At 44.7% G+C, this 23,801-nt stretch overlaps 1 protein-coding gene across 3 annotated transcripts in view; it reads left to right on the top strand.

Moving 5' to 3' along the window:
- PLEKHM3 (pleckstrin homology domain containing M3) overlaps window positions 1-20,859 on the top strand; it is a 193,986-nt gene extending 173,127 nt beyond the window's left edge. The window contains exons 8-9 of one of the 3 annotated variants that reach the window (XR_010746655.1): window positions 16,287-17,816; window positions 17,900-20,859. Coding sequence is in view for 1 of the 3 variants with exons in the window: in XM_066346406.1 (XP_066202503.1) it covers window positions 16,287-16,464 (178 nt within the window). In the remaining 2 variants the exon portion in view is untranslated. Of the gene's footprint in view, window positions 1-16,286 lie in introns of all 3 variants that reach the window. The other 2 variants (XR_010746656.1, XM_066346406.1) reach the window with 2 other exon arrangements.
- Window positions 20,860-23,801: the final 2,942 nt, after the last annotated feature.

The raw sequence follows: 23,801 nt of genomic DNA, 5'->3' as shown, positions 1-23,801 counted from the left end.
ATGCTCTGCCCATCTGAGGTGTTGCTCTGTTGTGACCAGAGCCATCCTCAGCGCCTGGGCAAACTTTGCTCCAATGGAGCCTTTGCTGCGGGAGGGGAAGAGAGAGACAGAGAGGAAGGAGAGGGGGAGGGGTGGAGAAGCAGATGGGTGCTTCTCCTGTGTGCCCTGGCCAGGAATCGAACCCAGGACTCCTGCACGCCAGGCCAATGCTCTACCACTGAGCCAACCGGCCAGGGCCAAGCATATACAAGCAGCCACCCAGTGAGTATTGCAGTGAGGTGCGGGACCCTCAAAACAGCTAGAGGACATTTGGGCTTCTCTTCGTAGGTATCTTTGTGGAGGAAAGATACCTTGTTCTGTCCTCTCTGGTCTTGAAGAGGAGCACACTGAGGAACTTTCTCCATGGTCCTGTAACACTGGTGGTGGAAGACAAGACTCCTCCTGCCTGCAGTCTAGAATCATAGACAACAGAGACAGAAGGAACTGTGGAGAGCTTCTAGACATTTGTGGGAGGGGCGGGGTGTGTGTGGAAAATCTGAAGCCCAGAGAGCTCCCAGATTTTGTGAGTGGCAGAACCCAAGTGGTGTCACTCACAAAATGGAATTCTTGATACCAAGATGAAATTCTGCTCTGCTTGGGCCATATGACTGCCCATTCGTAAGTGTATTTTTGTCAATGAAGGTTTTCTTAAATAAAAACTCAAACACAATGCTAGTTTTTGGGGCTTTTAAGCTTTGGTCAAAGAGTAACTTAGTAAATGACATTTCACCTTGGCCTGGTGGCTCCTGTATTCACACATCAAAATGTCTCAGAATGCCTAACACAGACAAGACTTTTGTGAAACCCTCAGGAATGACCTGACCCTTTCTGCCATTAAGCCACTTGATAAATACGGTGCATTTTATAAACACAATGTTAGCTGGTGAGGCCACCATTGTTTTTTAAAGCCATTTGGTCACTTGAATAGATGGCTGTCATCTCCACCTAGACATATTTTTTTACCAAGCTTCTAATTACGTGTCTGGTTAATATTGTGTTAATCATCTTATCTCTAAACATTTTAGACAATCTTCATTTTTTTGTTGCCTGGAGGGGGAAATGTTCACCATTGTTTAACTCATACCTGAACTTTCTGACTATAAAATGAATTGATGTTCAGTATAGAAAATTTGAAAAGTACACAAAAGTATAAATTTTTTCAATATACATATGCATATTTTTTAATAAACTTGAGATTGTATTGAATACATAATTGTATATCCAGCTTTTTTGTCACATCGTATCAGATCCAGGAAAATAATCACTTTTAATTTATAAACTTTTATTGATAGGTACTTTAACAGGAAAAAATTTTAATTTTAATTGATCCATTTAATAAATAGAGGCAGGCTAGTCCACAGAAAGATCACTGGCCTAGGAATAAAGAATTCTACATATCATTCCCAACTCTGCCGCTAATTTGCTGTGTGACCTTTTCTGACAACCCCCCCATCTGCATATCAGGCATATGGCATTGATTTAAGCTCTTACTGACAAAAGAAATAAGAGTTTTACATCGCTTTATTACTTAGCATTTTGTGTCAGTCTGTTTGATAGTTTTTCATGATATTGTCAGGAAAGTTGACTGATTTAGCCAGAATTTATTCATAAGAATTAGGATAGAAATCCAAATTGTGATTCTACCCACAGTTTTGAAATAATGTGAGCTTCATGAGGAAACCGACTTTTTCTATCTTGCTCACTTCCCCCTTTATCTAGAAGACCACACAGTAAATGCTCAATAAATAATTCAGGAATAAATGAAGAATTTGCTTTATTTTAGCTTTTCAGATCTGTACCTAACATATTTTCTTTTACTTTAAATAGCTTTTAAACTAATTCCAGGGAAATTGTCCACTTCAATATAGACATTACCAAGATATGTGACTTTATTGAGTGATAGCTCAATATATTAGGGACAGATGTGTTTTACCAACCCAATGGAAAGTTTAATGTCAAAAGTATGAGCTTTGCTAAGCTGCTCAGATAATTTAATTTTCAGGACATCTTTTAGGTCATTTTTAGTGTGAGCTTTTTCTTTCCCTATGGGACTGTAAATAAGTAACTTGAATACACAATAGGGAAGAGAAGGGGTATTTACCTTACCATACAAAAAATGTTGACTTTTCAGACTGAGCAGTATGTTCTGAAATGAACTGTTTTACACTTTAGAATTACAAAAGGCACAGTAATATCTTGGTTTTGTTGGTTTATGTTTACAATATTTCTAGACTTTTTTCATCCAACTGATCATGGGAGCACAGATAGTAATATCTTGTCAAAGTTGTCTTTAAAAAATCATTTTTGGTTTTGTTTCAGTATCTAATGTATATTATCATAATTTCACTAGACCACTCAGTATTGCATTAAGAAGCATCTGCACGTGCTCTCTGTGGCCACCGTTAATAAGCATCTGTTCAGTTTGGGATGCCTTCAAAACACTTACATAGTGAGAAAGGCCCTGTCCACAGATGTTCACACTCTGTACAAAAGTCACCATTGGACGGACTTGACCGTGTGTCAGAGCACAGAACCTTTGTAGAGTCGGGGGGAATTTAGCAACCATTCTCTCATCACTCTCATCCCCTGTAACTCCCACCCCTCTCCCAGCCCCGCCTCCAACCCTTAACCCCCTGAAGCCCCTGAGGGGTCAGCATTCCCCACCCAAAGCACTGCCATAGCCAGAGGAAGATTCAGGCTGGTGTGTCCAGTGTGGAACTTGCTCTGCCTCTCCCTTCTTGTGGGAGCACTGGCCTAAGAGGGAACCACATTAGGAGGGCGGAGGACTCCACTACCTACCCTTAGCAAGTCTGGATTACTTCTGGTGGTAGTTGATGGTTTTCAAAGTTTGTGTTGGAAACATTGGAAGCCACTAACTTCAATGAATTTAACTTAAATGGAAAGATCTTGTTTGGCATTGACAAAGAATCCTTGATGGTGGAGGAAAATTAAATTAAAAGACATAGCCGGAAAGCAGCATACATCAATGATTTGAAAGAAAAAATTCAGAATTGAAAATGAAAGGAGCAGCAAAGTTCCATTGGCAGTAGGAAGCCTGGGATGCGGGGGAGGGGCGCTGTGGAGCGTTAGGGAGTGGGGGAGTGGGGTCTCAGGTAACCTGTGTGTGGTTGGGAGGGGATTCCTGTAATGCCTGAAAGAGGGACCAGCCCAGGGATTTAGGGACAGAAATGATGTGAATGTCAAAGCAGCAAGCAAGAAAGATGTCTTTTCCCTTCCTCTGGCTTCCCTGAGAGTATACTGCTTAAAAGAGACCTAATCAGAGGAACCTTAACGCTTAGAAAGTACCAAAGTACCTGCAAACAGTACCTTTAACTCTCTGCTGCGCACCTAACTGCACCTGAAAGTTGCTTACCTTGGTTTTTCTCAAAGGTCTCCCACCACCCAGACATAATGCAAGTGAAAAGGCTTGGTTATTAGTTAGCACAGCACATTGCTAACCAGAGACCTAAGCTCAAGGCTGCCATTGGGTCCCTCTGTGAGCGACCGCGTCATTGCCTTTGACTTTTCTTTGCTGATGTACTACTGTCTAGCCTTCCCCACCCTGTTCCTATCTTATGAATATATATAGTCTGAAAGAAATAAAACCGTCAGTGACTTCCAGGTGCCTTACTTATCTGTGTATTGCCCCTCATAGCATAACTCTTTTTATTGCTATGTTTATCAATCCCATCACTTTTACTAACATGCAGAGTGGAAACAAAAGTTCCCAAGAATGCCCTCACTAAATGAAAGGGGCTGTTCAAGCATGCATGTTGTCCATGCCTTCTTCCCTCACTCAGTGTTAATGTATTCCAGGTTTTGAGCATTATTGCAATACTTTTGCAAGATAATACATGCATGGTTCATGCAAAGTGGATAATGTTAATTACTAAACATTTATACATGATTAAACAATTGAACTATGTTTCTTAATCTTATAAACATGTAAACAATTTAACTCATCAAATTTGAACAATACCTTTATCACTATATAAAAAGGAAAAGGAATCTGTGTTCAAAAAGTCAACTGTCTAACCAAGGCTTATAGTCCTTGACAACCTAAGATGTTTATACAAGTACATTTGCACCTCATTTTAAATAAACCTTATAAATAAAACTATACTATAATATTTTAATTAGTTGATTGATTGTATACAATTAATGTAATTAGCAGTATACAATCCAAATTTTTTTTGCTTAACATAAAAATAAGATAGGTTTCAGTAAACTTTCCTGTTATATTCAATATAGAATTTGACCTCTAAGGTTGTTTACATAAAAGGAGACTGTTTTTACCAGATATAAAAATGTATTATAAAATACACAGTTTAATGCTGGCATAGGGACACACAGGTCAATGGAATGCGATTTCATCAAGTACAGAAGTACAGACAAGTATATGGGAATTTGGTACACAGTAAAGGCGTCACAGCAAATTAGTGAAACAGAATATGCATCATTCCATATAAGGAACTGGGAACTAAGACAGCCTTCTGCAGAAAGAAAAGTGATGCGGGATTTTACTATGCTCCATACATCAAGATAAATTCTAGATGAAGCAGGCCCTGGTTGGTTGGCTCAGTGGTAGAGTGTCGGCCCAGCATGTAGATGTCCCAGGTTCAATTCCCGAATAGGGCACACAGGAGAAGCACCCATCTGCTTCTCCACCCCTCCTCCTTTTGCTTTTTTTTCTCTCTCTCTGTCTCTCTTTCTCTCCTGCAGCCATGGCTTGATAGGAGTGAGTTGGCCCTGGGTGCTGAGGATGGCTTCATGGCCTCTGCCTCAGGCACTAAGAAGAACTGGTAAAATGCTTTTAAAAACAAGAAATATTAGCCTGACCAAGTGGTGGCTCCATGGATAGAGCATTGGTCTGGGACCCTGAGGACCCAGGTTTGAAACCCCAAGGTTGCTGGTTTAAGTGCTGGCTCACCAGCTTGAGTGTTGGATCATAGACATGACCCCATGGTCACTGGCTTGAGCCCAAAGGGCGCTGGCCTGAAGCCCAATGTCACTGGCTTGAGCAAGGGGTCACTGGCTAGTCTAGAGCAACCTTGTCAAGGCGCATATGAGAAAGCAGTCAACGAACAACTAAAGCAGTGGTTCTCAAACTTTTTGAAGTCAGGACGCATTTAAAATCCTACAAATAATTGTAGGCACACTATATACAAATTTCTGAGAAATATGTTATAATAATTAAGTCAAATATTAAAGAAAAAAAGATAAAGTCCAAAAGTCCAAGCATGCTTTTATGGTAATTAAATGAAATAAATACAACAAAATTAAATTTATTCTGACATTAAAAACATTTTTATGTTACATGTTTTGAGTTATACTTTTTAGAATTCGAAAAAAAGAGGGGTTAAAAAATTTTAAAAAGACAAAAAAGTTATTTTTATATGTATATATATGTAGATACATTCTTAGTAATATTTAGTAAATTCGGCAGATCCCAGCGTGAACGTGTTAAGTTTTTTCATTCTTGTGTTTATGAGAAACATGAGCCTGATGTGTCCTAGCTATTTCTTCAATGTTTGGGCATATACTATTTGAAAGGCAAACTCTCATTTCCTCATCAATACATTGAAGAATTCCTCTTTTTACTCTTAATTGTGTTGAGGATAGAAAAGCCTAATTCACATAAATAGTATGTTGAAAATTGCAGTAAAATGTTCAAAGCTCTTTTAGATATTGCCACATATTCTTCTTTTATAGAAATCCAGAAGGCTTCAAGAGACAATTCCTTATGTTTAATCATCAATCCACGATCAGTAGATATATCTGCCAGTTCTTCTTCTGTTAATGTTAAACCAAAATTACTTGAAGCTTCCATGAATGGGTTTCTAATATAATCATATTGTTCAGTGTTAAGTGATGGAAAATGCTATAAATTAAATTCTGCCTGTCAGTCTTCAAGTCTTATATATATTTACACTTAACTTTTGCTCACTTCCAGAATCGGATTCTTCAATATCATGTATCTTTTTGAGAAATCTATCCATTTTATTTGGGTGTATTTATCTAAAAATAATATAATGATGTGTTAATAATAAATATAATAATGATGTGTTAACAAAAAAGAGCTGTATTTCCATAATGAAATGGTATAATAGAGTAACTATATTTATTTTTATATCTGGGCACATGCCGCGAACCAGCACAGCTAGTAATTCCAGGTCCCGAGTGGGAATGGTGCAGAATTAAGAATATATGAAGAATTAAGAAAATAAGGGGTTGGGAGAGCCCTGTAATTGCTGCTGGCAAGAACAAAGCGCACCCAAAAACCCTATCTTGCTTTATTTATAGGGCAAAGTGGGCCATTAGCAAAATCAGTGAGATCTTTGATCATGTTTCCAAGGCAACCCAAGAATTTTACCAAGCTGCAGAAAACCCCCACCATACATATCATCTTAACTTTACACCAAACAAAGGATAGAAGAAACTTGCCTCCAGTTTTTCCAGGGAACATGGGGGTAGTGTAAACAATCCAGCACCACAGCTTAACAGCCTTTTGCAACCTAATCAGGCAAGTGAGGTGGGGGGTTGGGCAGACTGTCAGTTTACAGCCAATTCCCCACACCTCTGTCCCCCAAAAATCTCAACTCCAAAAACCCTGTTGGACTTTTGGTCCCCAACAGGCACATATTTCTCTGGAATACCATAGGGCAAACCTCTAAATCTTCCAGGGCACACCAGTGCACACTGGTGCACACTCTGAGAACCACTGAACTAAGGTGTCACAACTATGAGCTGATGCTTCTCATCTCTCTGTCTGTCTGTCTGTCCCTATCTATCCCTCTCTCTGTCTCTTCCTCTCTCACTAAAAAAAGTAATAAATAAGAACATAAGAAATATTAAGTTTTAAAATTTCTGTAGGTAAAAAACAAATCTAAACAGTAAACTTGGAGAAATATTTTTAACACATGTGATAAAGTACTGATTTCCTGAATATAAAAAATCTTTAAAAGTCAGTAAGTAAAAGTCAATATAAAACAGGCACGAGGTATAAACTAATTTACTGAAAAAAACATGCAAATGGCCAATAACATAAACCACTACCTATTATTTGTAATTAAATGAGATTTATCTATTAGCTTTAAGAAAATAATATATATGAAATATAAAGCCCTATATAAAAACATTAGCTAATCACTTCCTAATTTCGCTTTGCAAAGTCATATTTTTGTTTTAAATATTTAGAACAGCTCTGCGTAATATTAGTCTGCTGTCTGGAAATGATTGGCCTAGAACAATGGTTTTCAAACCTTCACATTCATGAAATTCTCTGGAGGGCTTGTGAAAACACAGATTGCTGGGCCCCACCCTCCTTTATGATTCAGTAAGTCTGGATCTGGACCTGATAATTTGCATTTTTAACAAATTCCTGGTGATGCTGGTTTGGCTGGTCCAGAGACCACACTTTGAGGGTCACTGGCTTAGAATACTTAGAGTATTAGAAAATTATGTAATAGCATCTTAAGAGAATTGTATTGGTGAGAGGCAACAAATAGGAGATTAGTCTGAAGTTATGATGAAACACTTTGGATCGTTTCTTTGCAAGCTTTTCTCCTAAATTTATATCACTAACTTATTCCTAAGCAACTGAGAATGCTGCTCATAAAATTAGACTTGGTTTACCTTCTGAACTTTTTTGCATTTTTCGAATTAGCCATGCTTGAAATTTTTCTTTTATTTTGGCTCCATTAAGTGTTTGAGTACTTTGAGGAACTGAAATGTAATATGTTAAATGGAAGTAAATCCTATTCAGAGTCTTAAATACAGATCATCCTTATAAATTATTTCTTTTAAAGAGGCTTACTTCAAAACTTGACAGTTAAATTTTTAATTTTTACATAAAAAAGGTAGAGTTGGGGAATCAGTGGAATCTACGTATATGCCAAGATTGCTGTTTTTTTTTTTTATTCTGCATTAGCCTGATAATACTCTCATATTCCCTTCCTTTGTCTTAGATGTAGCAAGATATCTCTTGGGCTCTTAGGTGTTTTGAATGGCCTTAAGAATTCTTACAGAAAGCCATTGCTCTTATTTATGGTTCTCTGTGGCTACAACTATAATATATTCTAGCTCTTTCCGGAAATCGTAGAAAAAATTTAAATCCTTCTGCAGTTCCTTTACTTTTCTAATATTAAATAAGATTTTCCTAAAGTAATCCCCAAGAGATGGACATTTGTTGAGAATTATATTCGCTGCCAGGTGAACTATAAAAATAAGTAAATAAATAAATAAGCTTAAAAGTGTCAGAAGTATCCATTTTTCCCAATCCCAAAAAACTGTTTCATCCAGGTCAAATCTATTATGCTTTTATACCCTACATAGAATATTGTTGAGAAGTTCTGTTACCATCCACAAATCATGAAGAGGTTGTATTAAGCCTTTGCACTAAAGGTAACAACAGGGAGTTACTGTCCCCAGTAGGCTAGCAAAATTAACAAATGAATTAATTAACTCTTGTTTACATTCTATTTCAAAGCCAAGATTTTAGGTAAAGCTTTTGTCAAAGCGGAGCTTGGTTTACAAATTAAAAGTGCAGGACTTGTTAAAGCCAGATGCTTTGTGGGTGCAGTCAGGGCAAAGCCTTCCTTAATTACCTCTGGGGACTAAGAGGAAAATAAAAAGATCACTGTAGGACATACCAATTGTTCTTCCCAGATTTGGGTCTTAGCAGGTATTTAGGGATGTTTTGAATAACTTAAAGGAGCAAGTGACCAATAATGGGGGAAGGGCCTGATTTCAAGTCAGTAGACCGGCATCCATCCCACAACTGATCACTCACTAGATAGACCTGGGACCAAATAAGCCACTGTTATTTTTATACTTTCATTTCATTTATGTGTACTGACTGACTTATTAAAAGTAGGAAAACAAAAGGTAGCTAGCTCAGAGAGCTAATGGAAAGATAATTTATGTAAAAGCGTGGGCAAAGGGCCCTACAGATGCTGCCTAATTTAAACGTCTAATTTTGATCTACTGTATTTGCATTCACCATTCGGAACTATTGGAATAGCTTTACAGGCGAGCACGTATACGCCTTCATCTGCCAGACATGTGGCCAGAGGAGTGGGATCTTTTCCAGCCTCTTACAGTTCTAGTCAAACCGCATGGACACCTTTTTAGCCCCCATATCCTTATCCTCAGCCAAAAAGAAAAGGAAAATGCAGTGAACACTCCTAACTGTGAGAGGCCCACGGTGTAGCAGCAGTTCTGGAATCCAGTGTTCCACACTCTCTGCTCTTTGTCCCCGCCCCTCCTGCGTCTGTGGTGGAGTCAAGGGGCCTCTGGAGCGTGTGGATAACCTGACTGTCCGGCGATCCTGGCGCAGGGCTTGCCTGGAGGTGGTGCCCAGGGGTGGCTCCTCCTCAGCCATCAGCGCCAACCATAATCACTTCCTTACTGAAACTGTGTGTTAACCTTTCTTATTTCAACCCTGCTATTTCCCCCCATAGAGTGAATCTGTGACAGCATATCGAATTTATTTTATCTTAGAGTATGTAGTAACACCTGTCTGTATTCTAAAATATGTAAGTAAATATATAGCCCATAGGCACTCACTCAGTCATGTACTGTATGTAATATTGGCTGATTTCTTCTTCAAGCAAATTATAAGTTGTTTGCTTACGTTTATTTACTGACACAACAACAGAAGAAAACACCTACCCAAAACATTAAAATAACCAGGCCAAATAACTACCTCCCTTAGCTAAGAAATTTAAATAATCATCTTGGTTTGTTGGAAACCCAATAATAGCTAGTGGTTCTGTAGGGCGCCTTACGTAGCAGCTATCTACCAAACCATGCTCGCATGCCTAATAATGTGCGCATACTTCTGCACCCCACCCTAGTCACTGTGGGCTCTGCTGTGTGGAAATCCGCCAGACTTCTACCCTGCTCTGCAGGCCTGTCCTTTCGCTTGTCAGAGATCCAACCAAACTCAAGGCTGAATCTGAATCCTGGTGAAATATCTGAGGTCACTGCCTGAGCCAAAAATAAAAATGCAGCAGGAGTAGGACCCAACATCAACAGAGCAGAAGCATTTCATGATCTCAGCTTGGGGCAGGGGCCTTTAGCAGTTTCCTGTGACCTTCCTGTGTGCAGCTAGAATCTGGAAGGGTGCAGACAAAGCCATGGAGCCTGTCTCTAATTGGTCTCACATCATCAGCATTCCAGAACAGGAAACTGTCTACAGCCGAGAATTCTTGCTTCTTTGCCATAATATTTGAGAAGCAAACCTTTTTCCCTGGGTATATCTAGTTCTGTTAGTTTGTAGCAGGTTGGTTTTCTTGGTTTTGATAGCTGTAATAAGAATGCCATGTTCTTATTATACCTCTTAGCAATTGACTATTAGATCTGTAGGTTATGAACTTCTCTCTCACTTAGCGTAAGTCAGTCAGTAAGCTAATTTTCAGATGAACGACTGTTAATAAAATGTGTAGAGTCTCGTTCTATGGTGATTTATTAAGATGTATAAAGCGATTTGTGTTGCCCCAAAATGGTAGAGGTGTTTCTTCTTCCCCTATCTCGAGAAGGGGGACCAGTTTCCCAGGGCACACATGGATCATGGATGCCATTGCTCCCTGGAGCTTCCGCAAGGCAGCTCAGTTCCTCCCTCTGGTCCCACATCCCACGGTGTCTCGGTGCTGATGTGTACCTGGTTCATGCCAATTTGGCTGTCCCAGTGGTTCAAACACCAACAATACTTTCGTACAGGGGGGCAGATGACTGTTGTCCCTAGCCAGCTCCCACCCCTCACCCTCAAAAGCCTCAATCCTTTTTTTTTCTTGGAGAGATTTGGTGCTGATGAGGATGGGAGAAGACTTCGAAAGCAATCCTTAATATTTAATTGAAATTTTATGAAATGGGGAGGAGTCAGCTCCTTTTGGCCAAATTCCTGATTAGTCAGAGCTTCTTGTACTAATTCATATAAATTATTTCATAGCTTTTGGCTAATCATCTCAAATAAATAAAATTTAAAATAATGCTTTTCACTTTGAGGCTTATCTCACCAGTCCCCGCTTCGTCAGTCAGGGGCTTTCCCACGAGAGGCCAACGAGGCCCCTTTCCCCTGCGTTCATCCACAGACTTCGGGACAGGGGAGTCTGGAAGGAGGAGGGCAAAGCTCAGAGGAGCCTTTTCCCTCCCGTGCGAAATCGACACGTTAGAAGGAACCTTGGACACTATCTAATCCAATCTTCTCTTTTACTTTTGTGGAGAGCGAGGTTCAGCGATGAAGTAACTTACCCAAGATCCCAGTGGCTCTATGGCTAAGCTGGGCCAAGGACTCTGGATTCCTTACTCTGGTCAGCTCTCCCCATGCACTCAGTGGCCTCATTGATATCCACCGGTCTCCACTAGAGTAGTTGCTAAAGCCTAATTGCTTTGGTCACATAAGAGCACTTGATGTTATGGAGCAAATACAGAAGTTTTTGGTTTGGGTTTGGTAGATGGCTCAGACAGGGATGAAGAAGCAAAGGATGCCACAGAGAAACTGGCCAAAAGTCCTGGGCTGAAGAGCAAATAAAGGCGACTGAGGGCCTGCCACCGAGATGGTTTTGGGGAGGACTGAAAGATCAGTGAGTCGATAGAAACTTAAGGGTTACAGAGCAATGCAGAGAATTGTGTCGTGGGCATTGACTTCTTAAATGATGTTCTGATTTATTTTTCGAAAACACAGGATAGTTAATGCTAGTGAATTTCAGCTATTTTAATCAAATGATATATTAAACATATATATTTGTCAAAGTGATATGAACAGGTTTGAGGACAAGCCTGGAGGCGCATTGTCTTACTTCCTGGGTACTTCCTCTGCGATGACCTCTCCAGATAGATTAGGTCGGTGGTTCCCAACTGGGATGACCTCCACCCCAGGGGACATTGGGACATTTGGAAGTGTCTGGAGACATGGTTGGTTGTCACAAACGGGGGCAGTGGAGGAGGCGTGGTACTAGCATCCAGTGAGCAGAGGAGCCAGGGATGCTGCTGAACATCCCCCAGTGCACAGGACGGGCCCCATAACAAGAACTGTCTGGCCCCAGATGTCAGTGGTGCTGAGCTTGAGATGCCTGGATTAAGTGAAGCAAAGGAAATGCCCATCGGCTGGCGGTGGTCTGCAGCCAGTATGTCTGCCTGCGGTGGCATTCTCTGACACTGGGCAGGGAGGACATAGGTCTTTGTTCTCTGTTCTGTACAGCAACAAGCAAAAGCAAGGCCACAGCTGATGGCTGGGCTGGGTGACTTAGAAATGCAGGTGCCGGCTTCCCTTTGATTTATCACTCAGGAACACCGAGGGGACATTTCTCTTTCATTTTCCGTGGCAATTTTCTGCACAGATGATTACACTAGTAGATTTGTCTTACATAAAAGATATGTCCTGAAAAGTTGCATTTGTTAAATCATATTTTAAATACAGTCAGGACTGTCAGTAAATACTAAAGAGGCAGTGACTTTTTAAAGTGAAAGATCCTTTTTTTAATAAAGTCTTATTCTTAAAGAGGAGCTTACCTATGTATTGCACTTTTAATGGAAAGCTTTATTTTTCCTGCACATTGATTACATTTTTGTTACAGAGCTCCATCAAATTGATGTAAGAGAACAGTTTCTCTTCCTCCTTCCTTTTCCTACCCTTATTCTTGTCCTTTAAAGAAAAAATCCAGGGGAAAATTAACAACAGAGCCTCTGAATTTGGGAAGGTCATTGATCAGTCTATCCATTATACAGTTCAAAAGATGCCTGCTGGGTTACAAATTGTTAGAAAATAGGATTTGGTTCTATTTTGAAATCATTAATTTTTTATCTCACTTTTTTTTCTTCGGTTACTGACCTTTGGCTAGAAAGAGCAGGTGCACCCCGCCCTCCATCACCCGTGGGTGTTTACTGCACCAGAAATATCCGATAAGACTCCACCTCCACCAGGGGGGCGGGGCCCTGGTATCAGCACAGATAAGGGAGTGGCACTGAAGGAACCCAGCGGCTCTCTCCTTATCAATCGCTGCCCTAGGGCAGCATCCCCATGTGTGTGAATCACTGACTAGCTCAGCAGGGCAAAGGGGGCAGGAAGGAGGAAATTTATATGATAAAGCCACCATTAGTGTCACTTCACTGATAGGAGGTTACACAGAGTCATGACCCAGTGGGGACAAAACCACTGCCACCGGGGAGGAGCTGGTATAGAAAAGAGGGACTCTAGGCAGCCCTCGGCCTGACCTTCATCCCCATGGGAAGCAGCGAGGGGCTGGGGGCAGAGAGATGCTAGAGATGATCCAGCTCATCTACCGCCCCGGCCAGTACAGCAGTAGTGTCGAGAAGACTAGTCACCATGAGAGATGGTGCCACGCACAGCCGCTCCTGGGAGCCCTTGCCCTTCGGCTTGTCCTAACACGCACCCACGTTAGTCTGGCAGACCCCAGTGAGCAGGAAGAAGGTCCCTGTGAGCAGCCTCGGAGCACCAAGGAAGTAAACCGCTTGCTCAGATCACTCCAGGAAAGATGTCAGATTTGAACACGAGCGTTCGGACTCTGAGCCCTGCGTTTCCATACCGTAGGGCACCTGTTCTCGCTTGGAGGACCGGCTCTCAGTGAGAGCCACAGCTGGGCTGCCGGAGTCCCGAGTTCCAGGCACAACAGTCTTCAACTCACTGTGTCCTCAGGAGATAATCACTTCTCCTCTTAGAATTTTAGTTTTCTTATCTATGAAATCAAGGGGCTGATCCGGATGTCCTCAGGTCACCACGGTGACGTGGGTGAAGCCGGTTGAAATGAAGACCTGCAGAAAGGCAGCTGCTGACACGAAAGAGCAGCCGTAGCTCTGCGGAGCACTTACTACCTGCCAGGTGCTGTCTGAGCCACACAGCACCCCTGTGAGGTGTGTGGTCACAGTGTCTCCGCCTCACTGCAGGAAACTGCAGGAAGCTCAGAGAGCTGGAGTGCCTTCCCTTCCCTCACGGGTAAGGGAACTGCAGGAAGCTCAGAGAGCTGGAGTGCCTTCCCTTCCCTCATGGGTAAGGGAACTGCAGGAAGCTCAGAGAGCTGGCGTGCCTTCCCTTCCCTCATGGGTAAGGGAACTGCAGGAAGCTCAGAGAGCTGGAGTGCCTTCCCTTCCCTCATGGGTAAGGGAACTGCAGGAAGCTCAGAGAGCTGGCGTGCCTTCCCTTCCCTCATGGGTAAGGGAACTGCAGGAAGCTCAGAGAGCTGGCGTGCCTTCCCTTCCCTCATGGGTAAGGGAACTGCAGGAAGCTCAGAGAGCTGGCGTGCCTTCCCTTCCCTCATGGGTAAGGGAACTGCAGGAAGCTCAGAGAGCTGGCGTGCCTTCCCTTCCCTCATGGGTAAGGGAACTGCAGGAAGCTCAGAGAGCTGGCGTGCCTTCCCTTCCCTCATGGGTAAGGGAACTGCAGGAAGCTCAGAGAGCTGGAGTACCTTGCTCAGGGTCGTTGTCTTAGTCTGCTTGGGCTGTCGTACACAAGACCACAGAAGGGCTGGCTTACTCCTCTCAGTCCTGGAGGCTGGGGGCCCGGGTCCGGGTCCAGCAGGGTGTGGTCTCTGGGAGAGCTCTCCTGCGGCTTGTAGAGGGCCACCTTGTTGCAGTCCTTCAGCAGCCTTTCCCCTGAGCAATCTGTTGTCCCTTCTTGTAAGGGCACTAATCCTAGCAGACCAGGGCCCACCTTTATGAGTTAACCTTCATTACTTCTAAAGGCCCTATCTCCAACTATGGTGACATTGAGGGTTAGGGCTTCAACATTGGAGTGGGGACAGGGGAGGCACAATTCAGTCCACAGCAGTCACACGTCCAGAAGGTGATGTGCCAATGAGACCGGAAGTCAGCTATCCCTCTGCCGCCTGCTTACTCTCCTTACTGGGCCCAGGGAGCCGAGCTGGGGGCGAGACTGCTGGCTGCTGGGGCGGGGTGTGTGTGTGTGTGTGTGTGTGTGTGTGTGTGTGTGAGAGAGAGAGAGAGAGAGAGAGAGAGAGAGAGAGACGTCTTTCTGTCCCTAAGCCTAGCCCTCCCCAGTGACTCCCCTCCAAGTCACTGCCTTCTCTCCTGGGGGAAGCGAGGCTAGGAAGATCCTCCTGTGACAGGCCTGTCGGAATGCCGCTTGGTGCCAGGGACAAGCCAGTGGCCGGCCAGGGAATGGTGCTCATCCAGAGCCCAGGAGCAAAACTCGGGAGACGACAGGAAAAGCAAGAGAGGAGTCAGGTTGAGCCCTGAGGACGGGTTCCTTTGTAGCCACAGCTGGCTTTGGACCTGGTCCGGTGCTGGCCCCTTCCTGATGTTGCTGGTTGAACAAGATCACGTGGGCCCAATTCCCTGGGCTCTGGGAGCAAGTTAATAGTCACTTGTCGCTCATGTGTGGAAGGATGAGAAATTAATCCACATTGGCAAGCCACCCACCAATGCAGTTACAGTCGGGCCTGTCAGTTACTCATTATTAAAGACTTTGCAGTCAAAACAAGCCGTGTCGCCTCCTGCATAGGTTTCCACCACCAAGCCAAACAACACACTAGTCATCCACCTGGAATGTCTCCTCTTACAAATTACACTATCTGGGTGTTGTAAGAATCTATGTTCTCTCCCTCACTCTCATGCTTTACTGTTCCCACTTGTTTTATAAAGGTTGGCTTAAAAGGCTGGGCTGAGGGTTCCTAATTTTAAAAAAAAGAAAAACTCATAAGAACAACAGACTGCAGGATAGCATTCAAAAAATGAAAATATGTCATTTCACCTTCCCATACTGTCCAACAGAGGCAGGGAATTAATGGGGAGCCACTTGGCTCATATTAACCGAAGCAGAAAGCTGGTTCTCATGCCTGGAACACCGGGGTTCCCTGGCGTGAGGAGCGTTTTCAGCTGGAAAGGCCCTTCCCTCTCGTTTTCTGCCGCTTCCTCCTGGAGTTACTAACAGCCTTCTTTCTCCACGGAGAGGAAGCTATCCGAGCAGGAGCTCTGTCCGTCGTCACTAGGATCACGGAGTTGCTATTGAGTGCTGGCTCCATTCCACTGGTAAGCCCAAAGCCTTCCCCAGCTAGTTCTCATCACACACACAAAAAAAGTTTTTCAAGTGCAGTTCAACCTTGAACATTTGGAAAAGGAAAGCGTGCATTTCTATGAGTCATTTCTCTTCCCAGCTGCAGGGCCGTCTGGAATAAAATGTGTCCCGAGCTGCCCAGAGGCCACGGGACTTCAGGCGTTTGTGTCCTGCTCATTTCAACCCTGCTCATCATGTCCCCGGTTGGCTTTTACAGGTGTGAAAGTTGTGGAGCCGTTTTCCATTCTGAGTGCAAAGAAAAGTCCGTCCCGTGCCCGAGGTGTGTCCGCCGGGAGCTGCAGAAGAAGCAGAAGTCTTTCTGGCGGAGGCTGAACGTGGATGAGAGCCTGGAGGAGGCCTGCAGCATGTTCGAGCTGTCCTACCAGAACACCTGACTGGGCAGCAGCCCAAGGCCAGGGAGGAGCCCAAGGCCAGGGAGCGACCTCTCAGCGATCTGTCAGCCCCAGCGGCTTCCTAGCTAGCCAGCTAGGCCCCTCTGGAGGACGAGTGCGTCTCATCTTCAGCTAGATGTAGAGATATATTATACATGTATATGTACACACATCACTGTACGTATGTTCTGTATAAGTTGATGTCTAAGGTCCATGGGGCCTCTGTGGCTCAAAAACCTACCAGTAGCTGACTTATACTTAGCCACGGACTCCAGCTGCTTGCTCCCGTGCAGAAGGGGGTCTACACAGTGCTTTATGGTACAGACATTATTCTTTCCTCTTTTCTTCTTTTGGCTCTTGGGAGGCCATTTGATTACATAGGAGACAGGAGGAAGCATTTCCAACCCAACAACGGCACTTTGGGTTATTTTTGTGTTATTTATTTTTATTTAGCCTTGATAGCCAATAATGTAACTAAGGCAAGTACCTATCACCATCTGTTTCCTAAAAAAATATTCAAAACACAGGAATTACTTTTGGATCTTTCCGGGAGCCGGTGTCCCGGGCTCTGTCACCTCGGTGGGGATCACCTCAGCTGAGCCCCGTGCTCGGAAATCAGGAGTGCAGGCTCCCCTTCACAGAAAGCATGTGCCCCCCGGTTATCAGGAGAGCTAGTTCTGGCTTTGAAGTCCACCTCAGGAAAGGGTTTTTCCTGAGAGAGAAGAGACCTCTGCAACCCGCCGCTGCATGTCGTTGCTCTGTTTGCTGGTACGAACCCCACCTTCGCCCGGTGATGCAACACTCCGCCGTTTCTGCCAGGTTGTAAACACGGCTCTCTTCTGAGCACCTTCCAGGGGCTCCATGAGTGATGTTTATGATACTTTAACGGTGCTGGCTAGAGGACGTTGCTGAGGGTTGTTGTTAAATGCATCAGTGTGCAGACTGGCAGATGTATAGTGCGTCCATTCCAAGAGACGGTCTTCAGTTTCGTTCCACGGAGCCCTGTGTAGGCAGTCCCTGCTCTTGTAGATGCTGTATTTCTCATTTCTCTTCAGTCCACGCTCGTCTTGACCTTTGTCAATGGAACCTCTTCTACTTTCACATTTTTTTAATCGTTAAAAAAAAGAGAGAGAGAGACTAACCCAGAACTACTACCAACATTAGACTCTTAAGAAAGTACCCAACTTACAACTCTAATTAGTGAATTAAATCTAATACCGTTTAAATAAATATATACACATATGTATCATTGCCACCTTAAAGTAAAACAAAAAGTGCCAAAATAATACTGTAGGAAAGAGAACTGAAACAAATTGCTTGGCCGTGTGGCGGGGTGGTTAGCGTTCCCTCACTCCGTGCCCTTCCAGGAAACAGGGTGGTGACCGCTGTGACGGAGGCGGAAGTGGCAGGAGCCAGGGTAGTGACCGCTGTGGCGGAGGCGGAAGCGGCAGGAGCCAGGGGAGTGACCGCTGTGACGGAGGTGGAAGCGGCAGGTACAAGGACACTGGAAGTCACTGCTCCCATTCCTCCCACCTAAACTCTTCCCAGAGCAGGAAAATAAGCTTATATTGCAAGGGTGGTGCGTCTAACCCCTCAGCTCCTCCTCCCCCTGCCTTGCTCCCTCCAGACCCCAGCTTATGACGTCTGTCCGTTCAGAGACGTGGCGTTCAGACTGCCTCTTGTGCAGGCTGTCAGGTGTGAGCACTTCTCCGCTCAGCTCCTGCCAGTTCTTTGGCCCCAGACCACACACTTCCACCGAGCAGCTGAGCACCACGCACGCATTTATTTCCTGATTATACAGTAGCTGTATCCAATGCATGAAGACTTGTTAAGAGGCCAGGGCCCCATTCCTGAGACGTCTTACGGTGCCTTTTATTCTTGGAAAAACAGGTTGACCCCTCCCCCCCCCACACACACACACACACTCTAGTTATAGAAAGTATCGCGCACACACAAAAAAGGGGGTGGAAAATCTCAAACAAGCACTTGGCAAACAGGCAAACAAATTCAATCATCTCTTTCCTCCTCCCCTTCGTGAAATACTGTATATTTTTCAGCCTCAAAGAAGATATAGTAGAACAGGGTCTTTCACAAGAAGAATTATGGACCTGCTTATTATAAAACAGATGTGCTCTGATGGCAAAGTGCCTTTCCCCTCGCTCCCCACTCCCGTCGCTGAGGCTGACTTCTGCCTTCGCTGTAATTAATGTGTCTGTGACTCTGACTGTCAGCGAGGCCGTCCCCAGCACGCTGGGCGCTCGCGGAGGCCTGAGTGCAGGGCGGCTCCTCCCTTCCCGCTAGTTTGCTCCGTGCACGGAATTTCTTGTCCCACCACACAGGCGCCCAAGGTCAGACCCACCAGGAGTCGGGGTCAAATCCTGGATCCCTGTTCTAAAGGCCTTTGTTGTCACCAGGGCCCGCTCAGAGGGCTGCTAAATATCTGCAGTCCCTGTGAACTTCTGAGGACAGCTTTCCACTCCCATCATTTTCTGCTTATTTTCAAAAGGAAAAAAAATAGATGTGCCATCACCATCAGCTACCCAGAACTGGAACCGTCTCCCAGGAGCTCCTGGTTTCTCTCTTTCCTGGGCATTTCTGACAGCCTCGTCGGTGCCAGCCTCAGGCCCGCACGGCTAGCAGCCGCCACCACCAAACTCCGCCAGGACAGGGCAGGGCGGCTCAGGAGCGGGGTCTGCCGCGAAAACTCGGAGTTGCTGTGTTCAGCCCAGAACGCCTTGGATGGAGCCGATGAACGCCCTTACTGTTTCCAGCGCTGACAAATTACGTGCTGTGTGTATGGTTAGGTAATTGTTCCACTGCTTAGAAACTGTCGAAACAAAAGCAGATCTGTGGATTGCCACCTCCGTAAGACCAAGCGAATACCTGCTTCCCCTTGTGTTCCGTTTTTCATCTCATATTAAATACCTTGCACATAAAGCACATGAGAAAATGGCCAATTAATCTCCCAGAGCTGGCAGCCTACTCAGGGGAGCCTCTTCTCTCTCGAAGGCCCGTTCCCGGGGGTGTCGTGTCAGGAACTCCCTCCTCACGGGGCCAGGAGCTCGAGTGTGAGACAGCCCAACCCTGGGGAGATGTTGGCACCTACGGCCGCAGTGAAGAAGCCAGGTCCTAAAATAGGCCTCACTTTGCACCGCTGCAGGAAGGCCACAGAGTACTTAAAAAGCAGTCAACTGGAATGCAACTGTGTTCTTTCCAAAGCTTCTTTATGTGAAAACCATGTAAACGCCTGTCTTCTCCCTTTGCTGCCGGCCTCTCCAGGGGACCGGAGCAGTCGTGTTCCTGTCAGGAGTGCTGAAGGGTAATCTTTTTAGGAGCTGTAACAGTTGATTAACTTAGGGGGTAATACTCTTTGGTTGTTCTAGACTGGGCCTCCTCCAGGAAGGGAATATTGCTAGCACTTGAGACTTGTGGCTTCCAGCCAACTCCTTGGAATCCTTCCGACTCCTGCAAGGGGACTGTGCCATCATTTCCTCCCCGCCGCAGTGAGAGCCGAGGTGTTTATGTCACTAGCTGTTGTAAGCAGCCTTGGCCAAGCTGGAGGGAGTCCCCGTGGATGGGGACTGGCCTCTGTTTTTGTCTCTGCGAACGTGCACACTGAACACTGACACAGGACAGTTTCTTCCCGTGCCTCCCTGAAAAGGCTTGGCTTCCAAACCTCTGGGTTTGTTCTCTACCTGTTGGCCCAAAAAGGCCATGTGTAAACCACTGCAGGGTGGGGAGCGCGGGAGGCCGCACCGTGCTTTCTGCAAAGAGCATCATCTGAGGAAGCCGAGGGCCAGCCTGCTCCTGCTTTAGGGCAAAGCTGCTGCTGCTGCCGCTGCCGCTGCCGCTGCTCACGTGTCTGGGCAGAATTATGCGTCTCCACTGAGCTGCCGTACTGGACTGAAATAGCTGGATTATGAAGTAAACCTCCGACTCCTGATCCTCCTACTGCCTGGAGTCCACACAAAGGCGATTTTATTTAGAGTTTTACTTCTCCCAGGAAAGAGAGACGCATGCAGTTTTCCCCTTTATTTCTTGAGTTTTCTGTCTTACTACTTTCTTACTCTAAAATCATGTGAAAAAGTAGAGAACCGGGGGCAACGCTGAGAGAAATGAACTCCTCTCCCCCAGGACACGCATGGAGCCGGGAGAGGGGCCGCTTTTCTTTCTTCGGTTCCTGTTTGTCCAGGCTGGGCACTAGAGCGCAGGTGTTACTGCACGGTAACCTCTCACTCCGAGCCGAGGACTTCCTGCTCTAGGCTGACCCGGTCATGGGGAATGGGCCCTGCACAGCTACTCTAAACAGACAATGGTTGATTTCTGTCACGTGGGACAACACTTGGACATTTAAGTCTGGCACCCAACAGCCTTCTTATTGATAAACAATTCTAATTCCCTTGCATTCAAAAATCTCTAACTTGAGGGGTTTTCTTTAGTGGGATTTAGTGATGTTTTACCCTAGCAGGTAAAAATTTAAGTCTTCGTTAAAGTTTTTGTCAAAGTCATGAGAAATGTGTGGCATACCCGCCTCAGCACACCTATAGCTGTCAGGGGCTCCAGATGATCACCTTACGTGGCACTTTGCCCATAAAGTGGCCTCTGGTGTGATGGAAGGCATTGTTACACTCCAGTTAAACTCAAGTGAAGAGACAGCTGCTGGTCTGCTTTGGTTCCTCCCTGTGGAAAGAGAAGCCATCGTGTTAGAAAGGCCTGGAGTGAAGCCAGGTGTTGCCAGGTAGAAGATTCAGGCGCCCACAGCAACCCAGCACAGTGAAGCTTCCCTCCCATTGGCTGTAGAGCTGCAGACCGGCCTCTCCCCCTCCCCTGGCCCTCCTTGCGCTGAGTCCTGGCCCAGATGCGGGCCTTGTGGCTAGTACCCTGGCCAGTGGACAACTGGCTGCCCGTGGCTCCTCCTCCACTTCTGCCATCCCGTTTGTTTCTTTTCCCCGTAGGAGTGCCTTATAGTACTGCCTAGTGCTTCTAATCTATCCGACCCACTTGAAGCCTGCAGGACCCTACACATGGACCACTTTGCTTCTTCCCTGATGGCTACACTTTATACAGATCACTCGGAGCCTGCATATTCCATATGCATGTCAGACCTTTCACCTTTGTTTAACCTGGTGCCTTAAGCTTAAGAGTAAAAAGGATTCCTGTGGGAACCTCGTTGTTCAAGTACAGTGGTAGAAACATCGGCTTCTTAGCTCCATTGACACTTTTACCAGGAAATACAAAAGATGCAAATCACATGTTTTTGCTTTGTTTTATGCTAGGTTTTGTTTTGTTTTTTAATCACTCTTTCTGTTTATTTGCTTGCTTGGTCTCATTAACCAAACTCAGGGGAATGTCATGATGTCACCAACTCTAATGGGTAGAGAAATTAAACCAGTTATCTGGATTTGAATCTGTAAAATCAATGAGCTTAGTCTTTCTCAGGCTAAGAAATTACATAAACATAAGGATGTCTTTTCTGCATATAAAAGTTTTATTTTGCCACCAGTTTTCCAAGTGGGAAGTGGGAAGCCTCTTGGACACATTGTGACAGAAATGTTCCGTGTAGCATAGGCAGTCCACTCAGCTATTATTACACTAGGCTTTCCCTGTTGGAGGCCTAGGTTCTGATTTTGGTCATCTGTCAGAATGTTTTGTGGATAGTCAATAGCTAACTGCAGAAAATTGAAGGGGAAAAAAGAGTCTGTCTTCAAGCAATGGTGAAAAGAGGGAACATGCCGAGGTTGCAGATGAAGACGATTGAACCTGGAGATGCAGGAGACTTCTGCACAACGTGTTCCCTCCGTCCTGGGTCAGGACAGTGTCGTTTCCCCTTATGTCTGCTCATGCGCTACAGAACTGACTAAAGTGTGGGCTTGGGGCTTTTCTATCATTCTGTGTTGAGCAATTTGTAACAGCTAATGTGCTAATTTATATGGATACATATGTTGTTTCTGTTGTCGGGATTTCACTGCCTTTTGTTTGGCTGTCACTTATCCATATATTTGTTTACATCATTTTTTAAAATATCAGTAACTGTAATAATATGAAATGAAGTTGTACTGTTGACGAGCCCCCTAGTTTTTATGGTTATCTGTTACATAATTTAAGTGCACCAGTTCCTAATGTATAAAGTTATCTTGCCCTCAATAAACAATGCAGAAAGTACTTTCTCTTCTCATAACAACGTCTTTAAATTAATGTTTTGCAGCGGTGGTGGTGAAAGCCCAGGAGGAGCCCAGATGTTAATTCAAAGTCAAGATTTGTGGTTTATTGAAAGTGAGCTACTAGGCCTTTAAAATATCTCTTAACATTAATCTTACAGATAGATTTTTTTTTTTCTAAGTTCATCAGTCACCCTGGCCGGATAATTCAGTTGCTGAGCAGTGTGGTTCTCAACCTTTTTACACTTAGGGTCCAGTGAAAATACAAGAACTATTTTGGGGGCCACTAAAGCAGAAATCTCCCTGAGCATAAGCAGATTTGACTAAGATCATTTGGTCTATAACCTCCATACAACATCAGGGTGGTTAACTCTTGCAGACCGGCACAAAGTTACCGGAGGACCAGTCCACAGACCACCAGTTGGAAAACACTGGGTTACAGCATCGTCCTGAAGTGCAGAGGTTGCCAGTTCAAATCCCAGTCAGGGCTCATAAAAAGTCTCTCTCTCTCTCTCTCTCTCTCTGTCTGTCTCTCTGTCTCTCACTTTTCCTCTCCCTAACATTAATAAATAAAATAATTTTCTAAAATAAATTCAATTTGTAATATTCTCACTAGCTCTTCCTAAGTTTATGAAAAACATAGGATAACATTTTTTTTTAATGCAGATGTTGTGTTAAGGGCCTTATTTGCTGAATCAGGGCGTGATTGTTTTCAGTTCTGAAACAAACTGCCAAAGGTCACGCGCGAAGCATCCTTTTACTAAGCTTGTGGTCCGCAGGCTTTCTTGCCCTGGTTTCATCCTGCCCTGCACTCTCCAATCGGATAGACAATTGCCGGGCAGGAGGCCACTAGGCAAGAGCACTGGTTTTCCCTGCAGACCCTATTTTGGGAGCAAAGAGTGAAAAGTAAAGAGTAGGTGTTTATGTGAGAGATAGCAGCCCTCTGAGAGGTGAGAGGTGATTGGAAATACTTAGACTGCCTTGCCTGGGCAACCCTCTCCCTTCCACCAGGAAGGACACGGGGTGCACAGCTGTGCACAGGGGACCCAGCAAAAGCACCAATTGAAACTCACTTTCTCAAAGAGAGACGCAGAAGAGACTAGAAAAAGTGCTTCTGGTTAACCATTTACCAAAAGTGAACCCTGAGCCTCACTCGCCAAGACACACCTAAGCAAGCTCATG

The sequence above is a fragment of the Saccopteryx leptura genome, chromosome 7 (assembly GCF_036850995.1).
Source record: "Saccopteryx leptura isolate mSacLep1 chromosome 7, mSacLep1_pri_phased_curated, whole genome shotgun sequence".
Taxonomy (NCBI): domain Eukaryota; kingdom Metazoa; phylum Chordata; class Mammalia; order Chiroptera; family Emballonuridae; genus Saccopteryx; species Saccopteryx leptura.
Note: the sequence above shows the minus strand (reverse complement) of the source record. Positions and strands in the feature narration are given on the sequence as shown.